General features: G+C 36.8%; 1 protein-coding gene across 1 annotated transcript in view; it reads right to left on the bottom strand.

Moving 5' to 3' along the window:
• The window catches only part of RORB (RAR related orphan receptor B), a 191,536-nt gene that overhangs the window by 60,669 nt on the left and 116,768 nt on the right, over nucleotides 1-14,099 (bottom strand). The window contains exon 2 of the mRNA XM_007182274.2: nucleotides 906-991. Within this exon, the coding sequence (XP_007182336.1) occupies nucleotides 906-991 (86 nt within the window). The remainder of the gene's footprint in view (nucleotides 1-905; nucleotides 992-14,099) is intronic.

The raw sequence follows: 14,099 nt of genomic DNA, 5'->3' as shown, positions 1-14,099 counted from the left end.
TGTGGTTACATACTGCCCTTTAAAATTGCAGAACTGTTTTCATTTCCCCCTTGATATTTAGTCTCTCACCCTTTCTTTCCTTCTAAGGATTAAATTTAAACATTTACTCTTAAGTTTCAAATTTCTCTTATTTCAGATTAAGTCTATGTTAACTGCTATTCCTCCAGCTTTGTGTTTTAAAAATCAACTTGCTCATAGGAATTAGTTTGTCTTTGGAAGAATTGGGTGGATTTGTTGTGGAGGAGAACACTAGACTGAGAATGAAAAACAAACAAAGAAGCATGTTTTTGGCCACGTTCTCTCACTAACTAGATTAGTGACATTGGCCATATGACATAATCTTGTTTAGACCTCAGGATCTCATTGATAAAGTTGGGGCAGATGATTTTTAACTGATCAGAGATTATCTGCTCCACTTTTAACATTCCATGCTTCCAGTTTTCTTTTATTTTTTTGGAACATGAGAATAAAGGATGGTCACATGCATATTGCAACTGCTATCTCGACAGCTTTCTCAAGCAGATAAATAAATACAGGGCCATTAGCTTATAATCTTTATTTTAACGTTTCATATTGATAAAAATGGGCTGGAGTTTACTGGACACAAAACTGTTAAAACAGCAAATCAGTATTTATATCTATGTAAATGTGAATAATTGAAGCTTTTAAATATTAATCCATTTTTAAGCACCAGCTGATGAGTTAGACAATGACAAAAATGTAAAAGGCCAAAGAACAGAAAATCAACCCACCCACCCACCAAGCAAGAATTCCTGAGTGTCAGCAGCAGGCACAAGAATCCTTTAGCAGGCCTTTCAAAAGGTGTCACCTCTTGCACTGTGAAGTACACAGATGCCTGAGGCAAACGCGGATGCTGTTGGCAGTACTGAGTTAAAGTCCCATACCTTGCAGCCTTCACACGTGATGACTCCGTAGTGGATCCCAGAGGATTTATCGCCACAAATTTTGCATGGTATCACTTCAATTTGTGCTGAAAGGGGAAAACAGACATTTTTGAGCTTACGGAGTTGTTTTCTTTTTGCCCTCCGATCTCCGTTCCCACCTCTCCCCGCCATGGCTCAGTGTTTGAAGACACTAGGATGGGGGTGGGGCTGTGAGATCACCCACTTCTATTTGAACGGCCCCCAGCTGCTTCTTCTAAGTAAAGGGCATCCATTTACCATTGTTTGTTTTGTTTTCCTCAAACTAAAAAATATAACCAGGGACCAGAAGTTTTCTAAACTTTTGCTTTCACTGTTTTCTCCTTTTTTTGAACTTGACCTTCATGTAGTGTGACTTAAAAATCCCTTGAACCTGTGGCTTTGGTTTTCTTATTTTGCACTTCAAATATTAAGTCACTGAGAATGATCACATTGCCTTATTTCAATATTATTTTACGTAAGTAAATAAGGGAAACTGGAAGGGGTGGAGGTGACTTTATATATTAAGTGGTTGAATGATTACTTGTGAAAATGCCAATGATGAATCAGCTCAATATTTATTAAGCATCTATATATCCACTAAAATAATAAAGGTTGGGGCTTCCCTGGTGGCGCAGTGGTTGAGAATCCGCCTGCCAATGCAGGGGACACGGGTTCGAGCCCTGGTCTGGGAAGATCCCACATGCCACAGAGCGGCTGGGCCAGTGAGCCACAATTACTGAGCCTGCGCGTCTGGAGCCTGTGCTCCGCAACAAGAGAGGCCGCGATAGTGAGAGGCCCGTGCACCGCGATGAAGAGCGGTCCCCGCACCGCGATGAGGAGTGGCCCCTGCTTGCCGCAACTGGAGAAAGCCCTCGCACGAACCGAAGACCCAACACAGCCAAAAATAAATAAATAAGTAAATAAAGTAGCTATAAAATAATAAAGGTTGTTGACACAAGATAAGATATACTAATGACGCTAATAATTTAATCAATAAAACAAAATGAATACATGGAGATATCAGGGGAAAAAAATGATAAAGCATATGGGTACTATTACTTCAATAGGAACTGAAATAATTTCATTGGAGATGAAGACATTTTGATTTTGAAGATTGTGTAGGAAGTACAAGGCAAAAGGCATTTCTGCAAGCAGAATGGAATGAAGGAGGCCCCAAATGACTGTGGCTTGTGATCACTGAGACAAGCAACTTGGTTCTAATGGAAACTTGGGCCATATGGTTGGATAGAGGGAATGATGTCAGATTATCAAGCTCTTGGGAGTTAGGCAGAGGAATTTTCACCTGACATCACTGGCCATAAGCAATCAAAGAAGTGAATGAAGAAATGATGAAAGTGATGGTTTGGGTACTTTAGAAAGGTGAGTTTGGCAGGTTAACCAGAAACAAATGGAAGACTAACTAAAAGGCTATTCCTAACCTGGGTGTTAGGAGCTGAAGGCTTGAATTACATCGGTGGCAGGATAAATGGAGAGGAAGAAGCAAATAGAAAGACAGCTCAATGGAAGAGGTGAGAAGATAAAAGAAAGAAAGGATACAGAGGTGGAAACTGATGAAGAATCAAAGATGACTTCTAGCTTCCTAGCCTTGGGTGTAAGATTAAATAGTAGGTTTGACATACATGGTTGGTTGGTAAGGTAATTCCTTTGTGGAATATGGTGGGGCATGAGATTTCCATTTTGCATGTGTGCAATTTGGTGTCATGTCTTGTAGACACCCGTGTATAGAACCTCTTGGAAAGATGATTTTAAGCCACCAGCTTTGAGGTTGTGGATGAATCCATGATATAAACTTTATTTAGAATGTAGTAATTCCTACGTCACTGATAGTATTCTCAGTGTTGTTAAAATTATACACAGTAGGAAGATCTGCTATTCCTGCTCCCAATTTAAAATAATTATGCAAAATAAGCTTCAAAATGCTTTATACATCAATCTGCCACTTGGATGCTTTTCTACAGTTTCTCACCCTTGAATATACAAAACAAATAAATGCAAGACATAACCCTCTTTTTCTTATTGTTTTCATTAAAAAATAATACTTAGCTTTAGGGGAGCACATTAAAATTTTTAAATTAAATATTTCGCAGTAAGTTCAAATCATCTTTATAAGCAAAAAATTCAGTTATGTCCCTATTTTTCATATGAGAAAACTGAGGATCCAGGTGGTTAATGACGCCCTTGAGGTGACTCGGGAAATGATGACGGGAAATTAGCTGATTTTCCTGAGATTTCACTCAGTAACCCTTTCTCTGCTTCTCACAAAGATAAAATACAAATACAATTTTGAATTCCTATATTATTCCAATAGCACCAGTTAAAGAGATAATGATAAAAATATCAGGAGAAGAGACAAATTCAACTAAAATACTTATTAGACTAAGTGTTTCTATTTGCTTCTGATTTTATATATGAACTAGGATTTGTTTTCAGAATTTTGGGATATGAAAAAAATGAGATTTGATGTCACTCTATTCTGTTCTGTCCCCCTGGATTCTAGTCCCTAATCTGTTAATGATTGGGCCCATGACCAAGAAAAAAAATCTCTGATCTTGTTTTCTGGTTTGTAAAGCTTAGCTGACAAACTTCATAGAGGTGTGAGGATTAAATGAGATATTTTATGTGGAAGTACCCTGCAAATAGTAAAGAGCTACAAAATATCAATCTTCATCATCACCATCAAAAACATCGTTATTTCTGATGTTTTTGGACAAAAAATATGACAAGCCACATTATTATTCCTTTATTAAAAAAAATCTAATCATTAAAAAACCCAAACAAATGACACTATAAGTTATCTGTACCAGGTTTTATCTTTTATCTTTTTTTTTTTTCCAGTGTAACCTTTCCAACTGTGGATTTTTTACAATGATTACAAAACTGACTAAAAATCCCAGGTATCCATTGTACAGTTGTTAGGTTTATATGATATTAAGTCAGAGGTGCTCTTTGCATAAATTACTCCCCAGGGAGTAACTTACATATGGGGAGAATCTGCTTCAATAAGTTCTTAATTATAAAATGATCTAAGTCTAAAGGAAATGAAAATAGAGGTAATTTGCCCCCTGGGGTGTGAGAAGATGTTTTGGAAAGCCACAAAGGTTATCTTACACAACTTCGGAAATACAAATGGGATAAGGAATGATTCGATAGAGCATCTGCATATTTATACATATTTATAATTCTAGCTCAACATGTAATCCTGAAGAACCATAAACATTTTAACAGTATTTTTAAAGAGAAAGAAGTCACTTAAAAGTGTATATGTGTAAGCCTGTTGTGTGGTTATCAGTTTGGAAAATCTATGACCATTTTTACCTACTATGGCAGAATAGATCATCTGAGGTTTATTATAGGTGAAGATAAATTTAAATAATTTAAAGTACGAATCCTTTTCCTTTTCTCTCATTTAAAATAAACTGCTTCTGAGCTACAGATTCACAGTTCACACTATGTATTTTATAAAGCACATCTTCAAGGCAGGGTATTTCAGACACTAATTACGACAACACATCACATTATTGCTCCAATGTTTGCCATTTCTAAATGTCTTGCCATTACACCAGTAATCGTTTCCTGTGCGATTGTCTTTCGGTGACTGCACATCTAGTGACAAGCTATTTATCGTGGTTTCAAACTGAACATCCAGGGAGGATTTGGTGGCTTGGACCTCACCAGCTGTGACAATGAAGGTGATAGAGGCTGAGGAGGGAGTTCAACTTCCATACTTTCGCTGGACTCATAGATTAATTCAACAATAGCCTCTGTGAGACAAATTTAGATGGGCTGCAATGCCCTGAGAGATGGCTTGAGATGTGCTCATTTATCAGGTTTTCAATTTCTTATATTGTCCTTTCACTTACATTTTTCTATTGGTAAGCCTTTGTGGAGACTGTAGTTAATTTTTATTTACCAATTAAATTTTTTTGTTTATAAAAGCAATCATATATCATTTCTTTGGAAATGATATTCTTATAGCATCAAAGAGTGTCAGGGAACATTTAAAATAATTTGATGTTTTACTTCATATTAGAATAATTCATGAAGTACAACTAACTTAATATCCCCTGATTTGGCAGGCAGGTCCTATTCAACGATTGCAGAGTAGCAATCCAAATTTGTCTCCCTCTTTGAAGATGGCAGTTCTCACCCTGGAGTACTCCTGAAGGCCTTTCCTTGCTGAGGGGCCCTTAACACAGCATCACACAAAGCCACCACGCTTTTCATTCTCCCTGCTTCTCAAAATATACATATCTTTAGTTCTACTCCTTCAGAAGCCCCAGCTGTGACACCAGGTATCAAGGTTAAATAAACTAATCCGGGCTAATGAGTTAACTAGAAAATGAATCACTTTGATTCATCAAAATACCTTAACTGTTAAAAGCATCCGTAAGGAATGGTAGTAATAATGGGCCTTTTACGTACTTTCTGGTTGGAGGAAACATTTTTTACTGTGTGAGCTCCTGTGGCTCTCCTTTCCTACCATTGCAACTCTTATACCTCAACCCGGCCATTTTTATATTCTGGCCATTTAAAATCCATTGAGGACAGAGTCCAGGTCATACTTCTTTTAAAATAATTTCTATGGAGCCTGAAAGAGAATTCTTATAACTCCTTAAAGCAATAGTCCTAATTTTTTTTTCTTTCAGTACAACCAAAAGATTTGACACTCCCTTTTATGAAAGAGGCTTTAAGTAATACTGATTTTCCATATTTGGGGTGAGGAGAAGAAATCAAAATCTCAAGACTGGAGTAGAAAAAGGCCCCCTGGTGATTCTGATATTATAAAAGGCTCCCATTGAGAATTAAATGAATCAAATTATTAACAAGGAATTCTCCATAGCACGTAAGCCACCTGCAAAGGAAATAAGATCCTGGGATAAGGCCAGAATCTGAAAATACTAAGGAGTGACCAGTAGTTCTCTCTATATTTCCTGGCTTTTGTTTGGGGGCTATACTTGCAGCATCTTTTGTTTTCTTAAGGGAAATATGAAGCATCTACCCATAACCAGGATAACTTCCATTCCTGGACACTGGGTTTGCCTGTCAGTTCCTCCTTCCCAGAATTTTACACTTATGCTAAAAGTGGGCAGTGCAGGAAGAACTCTTAATGTCTGAGTGAAGCACAATTTGCATATGTAAAAATTTCCAATACAGATGACTATTTTGGTTAAAAATCTTTTTGCAGATGGTCTCAGTAGCCCAAGTTGTATCTCCTACTTAGATTGTATCTCATGTATCATTTGTGGCAAATCCGAATTAAAATCCCTGTTTGTACTCTTTTCCTCTCTCATTGGCAGATTAAGTATCTACCTCTATTAGGTACAAAACTTTGTGATATCACACAGCAACAGCCCCAAAAGATGAAGCAGGTATTCCTGAAATCTGGTTCCACTGTAACTTTGATTTATCAGAAAATAGCCCCAAGATTGGGGTGGGATGAAAGTGTGGAAAAATGAGACGCTCAGGAAAAAAGTGAAAGTCTTTGAGCCTTTGCCCTTATACCATGTTATGTGGTAATTTGAAAAGATTCCAGATATTGGATAAGGTTTGTGTTCTCGTTTATCTCATCAGGGCACACAGTATCTTAATCCCAGCATCCTGCTTAAATACCAAATATAGTGCATGAAATTCAGTGCACTCTAATTCCTACTGGAATGCCCTCACATCTATCAGTATTTGGGGTCACCCTTTCTTCTCAAGCTCTTCTCTGTAGCATTCTGGGTGGTGGTCTGTGTGAGCTTTCTGTTCTATTCAGCTGATAGACAGCTTCTGAATGATCTAAAGATACCATTTATTTTTATATCACTATAATTCCCTACACTGTATACCATTGGAAGCTACAGTAAGAAAAAAATTACTATCATATGATAATGGCAAAAAATGATTTTTTCCAAAGGCATAATTTATAGGATTATCATGAAGGGAGTTGATTTATCTTTTGCATATTAGCATTTACCCCTAAAGAGTTGCTTGCTTACTCTGACTCCCCAGAAGAGTGAAACAACAGAGAATGAGACCAACAAAGACCAACAGAGAACAATGACAGAAATTAGTATTATCATTAATAGCATCATTGATAATAAGTTAAATATCCCCCTTGGAAGCAAAGCAAATCACTTTTATAAGTCGTCGTGGTTTTAAACTCATAATTTTTGAATTAATTCCCATTAAGTACATCTTGTCCTGTCAAAGTGTTAATTATAATGAGATAATGTGTGTGTAGGACCTGACATCATTCAGGTTGAAAGCAGTTAATGTCTCCCATGACCACTCACAGTGTGGTCTGTAGACCAGTTGCATCGGCAGGACCTGTGAGCATGTTAGAAATGCAGACTATCAAGACTTACCCAAGCCAACTGCATCAGAATTTGCTTTGTAACAAGCTCCCAGGGCAGTACTCAAATTTGATAAGAAATGTTCTATGATGTCCAGGTAATTACAGTTTTAGCTACTATGAGAATTGATGGAATTTTTAATTTCACTGGCATTACGGGAAATTAAAAACTTCACAGGATTCTGGAAAAGCAGATTCTACTATTGTCTTTCAGGCATTTCTCTTTTGTTCAAAAGGCAGTAAGATGATTGAAGGGTTAGTTACAAAAAATTCTGGTCATTAATTGCCAAGGCAGAAGAAAGAGTATTCCCAGAAAGAGAAGCCAGAATATTCCCAGAAACGTCTTGCGTTACTGTAATGAACATCCAGTGTACCGGTTTCCTTTGCAGATTTAACGGTTGTCAGCTGTACCTACATCTTCTTCATGTTACAACACTGCATGGTAGTGTGTCCTCCCTCTTCTGTGGACTCCCTCTTGGGGTTCTGGATGCTAGCTCACTCTCTGGATCCTCAGTGTGAAAAAGCCTCTCTTGAGAAGATTAAAAAAACAGTTTTTCTATTTTAAAAATGGAATTGCACCAAGTTTACTTCTTTTGTTAAATGTAAGAAGGTCAAACAGTGTTTGAAACAGAAATGAACTCATTTCAGCTAGCCATGGTAATTCTGGAAATGAAACATTTGGAATGCCGCCCCATCTCACGGAAGCAGATTAGTTAACATAGAGTTCAATAGTCGTGATGGATACTCATCTCATTCCTCTCCTCTATCATAGTGCTGTCTTGAGACCTGCTACGCAAAGTGTGGTCCCTGCCCAGCAGCACTGGCATTGCTTGGGTGCTTGATAGAAATGTGGGCACTTAGGTCCTACCCTAGACCAACATAATCAGAATCTGCACTGTAAGAGAACCTCTGCGATGCATATGCAGAGTAAAATTTGAGAAGTTCTGGAAGAGAGAAAGGAAAGACCTTCTACAATTTAACTCTCAGGGTACCTGCCCTCAAGCTCCAACTCACTGTGAAGAGAACTTTATATAAGAAAAAAAGACAGGCATCCTCTCTGATAGCTAATTCTTCCAGTTATAAAAAGAAGAAAACAGCAGTCGTTGTGCTGCAGTGAAAAAACTTGTCTCTCTTTAGTTCCTCAATTTGTTTCTGAACCCCTTTCTCTAGTCCCCATTTAGCTGAAAACTTCAATAGGAAATTCAAGTTTATGCAGCACCACCTTCACTGGAGGAGGGCAGGGATGGAGAAACTCCACGCACCAGGTCACACACATGATTCAGAGTGACCAGGCAGAGTTAATTCTCTGGAGAAAAATTCAAAAGAGCAAAAAAGCCTCTTTTGAGAAGGTGAAAAAATACAGCTTTTCTATGTTAAAAATCTAATTGCATTAAGAGAATGAAGAGACAAGTCACAGACTGAGAGAAAATATTGTAAAACACGTATCTGATAAAGGACTTGTATGCAAAATATTCAAAGAGCTCTTAAACTTCAAAAACTGGGCAAAAGATCAAAACTGACACCTCACCAAAGAAGATATACGGACAGCAAATAAGCATATGAAAAGATGCTCAATGTCATATTATATTAGGGAATTACAAATCAAAACAACACACTTGTTAGAATGACTGGAATCTAAAAAAAACTGACAATACCAAATGCTGGCGAGGATGCAGAACAAAGGGAATTCGTTGCTGGTGGGAATGCAAAATAGTACAGCTCCTTTGGAAGACAGTTTAGCAGTTTCTTACACAGCCACATGGTGTTACCATATGACTCGGCAATTGTGCTGCTACGTATTTACCAAGTGAGTTGAAAACTTATGTCTACACAAAAACCTGCAAATGGATGTTTATGCCAAGTTTATTCATAATCACCCCAAACTGGAAACAAACAAGACATCCTTCAATAAGTGAGTGGATAAACCCACTATGACACATCCAGACAATGGGATATTATTCAGTGCTGAAAAGAAATGGGCTATCAAGCCATGACAAGACATGGAGGAACCTTATATGTATGTTGCTAAGTGAAAGAAGACAGTCTGAACAGTCTACATACGGTACGATTCCAACTACATCAGTCTGGAAACGGCAAAACTCTGGAGTCAGTAAAAAAAAAAAAAAAAAAAAACAGTGGTTGTCCCAGGTTTGGGGGATAAATAGGTGAAACACAGAGAATTGTTAGGGTAGTGAAACTGTGCCGTACGATACTGTAATGATGGATACACGTCTACGCATTTGTCGAAACTCATAGAAATCCACAGAGCAGTACCACACAAAGAGTGAGCCTTAATGTAAACTACGGACTATAGTAAATAATAATGTGTCAGTATTGGTTCACTAATTAATTGGTTCATTAATATATCACACTAATGCAAGCTATTAATAATAGAGGAAATTGTAGGTGAGAGGGTGGGTGGATATATGGAACTCTGCTCAATTATTCTGTAAATCTAACACTGTACTAAAAATTCTATTAACTATTAGAAATAACTGAATTACTCAAAGTGCTTCTTTTGATGGAGGTAGTGAAAATCCTCTGAGACAGCCCCAGCAAAGGAAATTGAGCAAGCATTTGTTTGTTTTAGGCCACAGATATATGCAAAACCAAGTTTCTATCTCCAAAGTGAATAAAATGATTGTACAACCCCACACAGGTCTACATAACCTCGACACAGGGCAGACTGAGACAAATGCTATAATAAACCTGGAAGAAGAAGTACATTGATTTCAACTAGGGAAAGCTGGCAAGATTTGACGGATGAGGTGGCTCTTGAGCTGGGTCTTAGAAAGTAAACAGGCTAGTTAATGGGGTTAAATGAAAAATAAATAGTAGCAGAATTCTTTTAGAGTTATCAAACAATCATGCTTTTATCTGTAGTCACATATGTCATATTGAACCATATGAATTTGCCACCTTTTTGTGCAAGGAGATAGTCAACGTTGGCGATTTCATGTGGTTCAACCCAGTTTCACTGTTCACTGTGCTCTAAGATGTGGTTCCTATATTACATTCTTTTCAAGAATACTTGAAAAGGCCAATTAACAGGGACATGGTTGAGAAATATAAAAATAAAGCCACTAAATTATATATTTGAAGGTAAACAATTCAAAGGTTGAAACAGGAAGACTAATTAACACTCCCCCACCCCCCATACACACCGAGAAAACCCTAAGCAACTGAAGTGTGGGGTGGAAAGGACACAGTACTATTTCTCACTCTTTCCATTGATAGACATGGTGGAGACCATTCCTGAAGTTCTCAGAACTTTTTCAGAGAACTTGAAAATAAGAAAAAAAAAAGTCTCTTCCTGCTTAGCGGTAAAGAAAGACCAAATCTCTTGAAGTGTGTTAAAAAAGAGACAAACCAAGACTACAGGGGCAAAGATGAGGACATAGTCTAAAATACAGTGATCAGAATCCAATTTCAATGCCTTCGTTCTTGAAAAGAGAAACCTTGTGAAATAAACGTGGCATCTCACCTTTGCATGAGATACTTGGGTGGATTCTTGTCCCCCATGAGGACGACGTCCATATAAGATCAGAATGTTGGCACCATATTAACATTTTTCTTCCTAATGTAATAAGAGCTTGATTTAACTGGCTCATAATGTCCTACAGTCTGCTTGGATGGTCAAAAACTGAACAGTATTATAATTTAACCCTCTTACATATTTACAAACACTTCTGTTTTTTTTTAAACATGCCCTTAGCCATGGATGCAGCAAATAATTACATAAACAAACTTTAGAATATAGGTAAGATATTTACACCAGTTTTGTGTGTGTCAGAGAGAGAGAGAGAGAGAATGAAATGGAAAAAGAACAATCACTACCATTAGCCCCAAAGACTTCCTTTGCCATTAGAGGGTTGATGTAGGGAAAAATTCATTTGAATGGGCACTCCAACATGACATGAGGGATCTTTCACTTATGGGAGAACATCTGGATACCAGTGATCATTCTATAAGAACTCAGATTTTAGGAACTCATTTTTTGGATTAACTGCAAGAGATTTGATTTTGTTTTTAACATAGACAATGCTACAATAGAAAAATATATAGTAAGTTTCTGCATTGAGAATTACATTTTTATATCATTTATGTTCTAGCAAACTTGCAACTCAGTCTCCATTGTTTCTGAATTGAATTTTGAAAAGAAATTATAGAATTGAAAAGACAATCTTAATTTTTATTTCACCTCTAGAGACAAGAACAAGTTCAGAGGTTGGAGAAAGACACGTTTGGGTTTAGTTCATCCTTATATAGACAGCCTTTTTCAAAAAAGGAGATGCTTAGAATTTAAACGAATGTATTCTCACCTGTATGCAGCACCAGAAATTATTTTAGGGGTAAAATGATAACTTGGGATGCCACTCCAGTAAGCCCTTTCTTATAATTTCAGCCTATTCCAAACATCACAAAGGCCCTATATCAAGGTAGGCAAAGGCTTAGCCACCCAACAAATAAAGAATTATGAGTGCCTAGCTCCCTTGAAGACTAAAGTGCCTTTCTGCTGATACTGCACACTTTCCCTAAAGAGATTACCAGCATAATCCTAAATATTATAGGACCCAAGCTACCTTATTTTTGAGCTCATCAGATCCATCATGCTGCACGTAATCCCTAACAGCTTTATTCAGTGTTTACGTAAGCTGGTGAGGGAGTTCTGTGAACAACGATGACCACGTACTAAGAACAGATACCCTGATTTTCAAATTTCATTTTCACAAGTTTCGTTTGAACTGTTTTTCTACAAGCAGCAAATTCATAATCATTGCTTGATAGTTTATAACAACATTTGCATGGAGATGTTTATGGCTGCTCCATTCGTTAGTTGTGTTTCTTATACATTAATTTCTACCGAAGGCATTTTGATGCTACCAGGTGGTCTAAATTGGTAGGAAAAAGTGGAGTTTGAGTATTTTCTTTAGAGGCTTGAATTACTTCAAAGCATCAGAAATATTTATTTTGCGGGAAATAATAGAGGAAAAAGACTGGTGAAAACCAGTTGCTAAGCACAGCACTAAAATTTCTACCGTAGTAACTTGAAAAAAAGCTGCAGCTTTAATCTGGAATATTCCTTTTAATTCCACTAAAATTTAAGAGGAAAGTAAAATATCTGGTTCTCTTTAAAATGAAAAGGCACATTTGTTCATACAGTTCATTTAAAAAATGAGGTGTGTGTGTGTGTGTGTGTGTGTATGTGCACACACACGTATAAGCTCCTAAAATTAAACTGTGTTCTATGTAATTTTACAATAGAAGACAAATTCATGTTTTGTTTTGTTTTTTTAACACCAAATCAAGGGAGAAAGGAACATTTAAGTTTACCTGTCAGCCTCTGCTAATTGTAATTCAGACCCAAAGAGGATTAAGTACATAGACATTAATACGTCCAGTGTTATTAATTTCTAAACAACAATAGCAACAGTATCCTGAGTAAATCTGTCAAGAAGGATAAATAGTTGTTTAAAGATTCCATTGATGTCAGAACTGCAATCTGCTTGTAAAGGCTTATTTCATGAATAAAGTCTTTAAATATGTATATTTTGGAATCAGTGAATAATTGCCTTGAAACAATATCTATTCTTTTCTAAAAATACAGGCACTAGGAAGCTCTAGCATTGTGGAAAAATGTACTTCCGAGTTAATATAACATTTTAGGAGTTTTAATTTGCTTAGTAACTTTTTTTGAACAATTGTTAGGCTTATATGATTTGAAACGAACAATTATATCAATTTACATGTTAATATTTCCAACTGTTGTTCTAGCACTAACAAAAAAAATGGCAACAAATCATGCATCATATTGCTCTGAAATATTTTTAAAGTGAATGCTCAAAAATCTCTCTATGTTATGAGATAATGTGTGTTTAGGGAACTATATACTACTTTACTTACAAAAAATTTAGAAGAAAAACTCAAACATAATTCACCTGACTGTTAATAATCATTCAACCAAATAGAATTTTTTTGAAAACAGACTTCTTACATATGGGAAAGTGCCTGCCATAATATATTGATAAACCAATTTTTAAAAAAAAATTAGAAAAGTAAAATGATCTTAACAATAGTAATGGCAATGGCTAAAATCAAAGCGACAAAATTGTGACATGGACGTTCACACTGTTAACCTCATGTTAGTGTAATGGGCAGATGACCACATGAATTCAGTCTCAAAACTTACGCGTTTGGTAATTTGCTCTAGGATATAATAATATTTATATATAAATATGTTCTCCAGTGTAAAATAAAGCCTGAGTGACTTATTTATTATATACATGCTCAAGTCAGAAAATAATTTACTGTTCCCGCACTTAGCCATCACTTTATTTTGCCGAGAGCTTATAAACACTTACTGTCTTGCCTGAAGGATAGTTCGCACAGCTAAGTGTCAGAAGAAAGAAGAAAATGCACAACTCACCAGTGGCCTCAGCTTTGGTTTTGAGCTCATCCTCACACATTTTGACGTAGCAATTAAAAGTCTAATCGAAAAATATTGCACTTTTCATTAGAGGTCTAACACGACTGTCCCTATGTTATCCTACAATGAGAATCCCAACAGACTGCATTAATGAGATTAAATGAAAGAGGAGTTAAAGGCATCACCTGTTCCGTTTCATTAAGTGAGGGTGAAGGGCTGCCCAGGCGAGGAAGGCAGGAGGGAGAACACTGGTTTTTCTTTTTGATACAAAGGAATGCAGCACTTGCTAGATCACAATCAGCAGTTTTAAAACGTCATTTTCTCCCACCAGAAGTGTACAGACACCTACAATTTCTGCACTTCCATTCTCCTTTGTTTTCATCCCTTTGGAAAC

This window comes from Balaenoptera acutorostrata, chromosome 6, assembly GCF_949987535.1.
Source record: "Balaenoptera acutorostrata chromosome 6, mBalAcu1.1, whole genome shotgun sequence".
Lineage (NCBI taxonomy): Eukaryota > Metazoa > Chordata > Mammalia > Artiodactyla > Balaenopteridae > Balaenoptera > Balaenoptera acutorostrata.
This window is presented reverse-complemented; position numbering and strand designations above follow the sequence as displayed.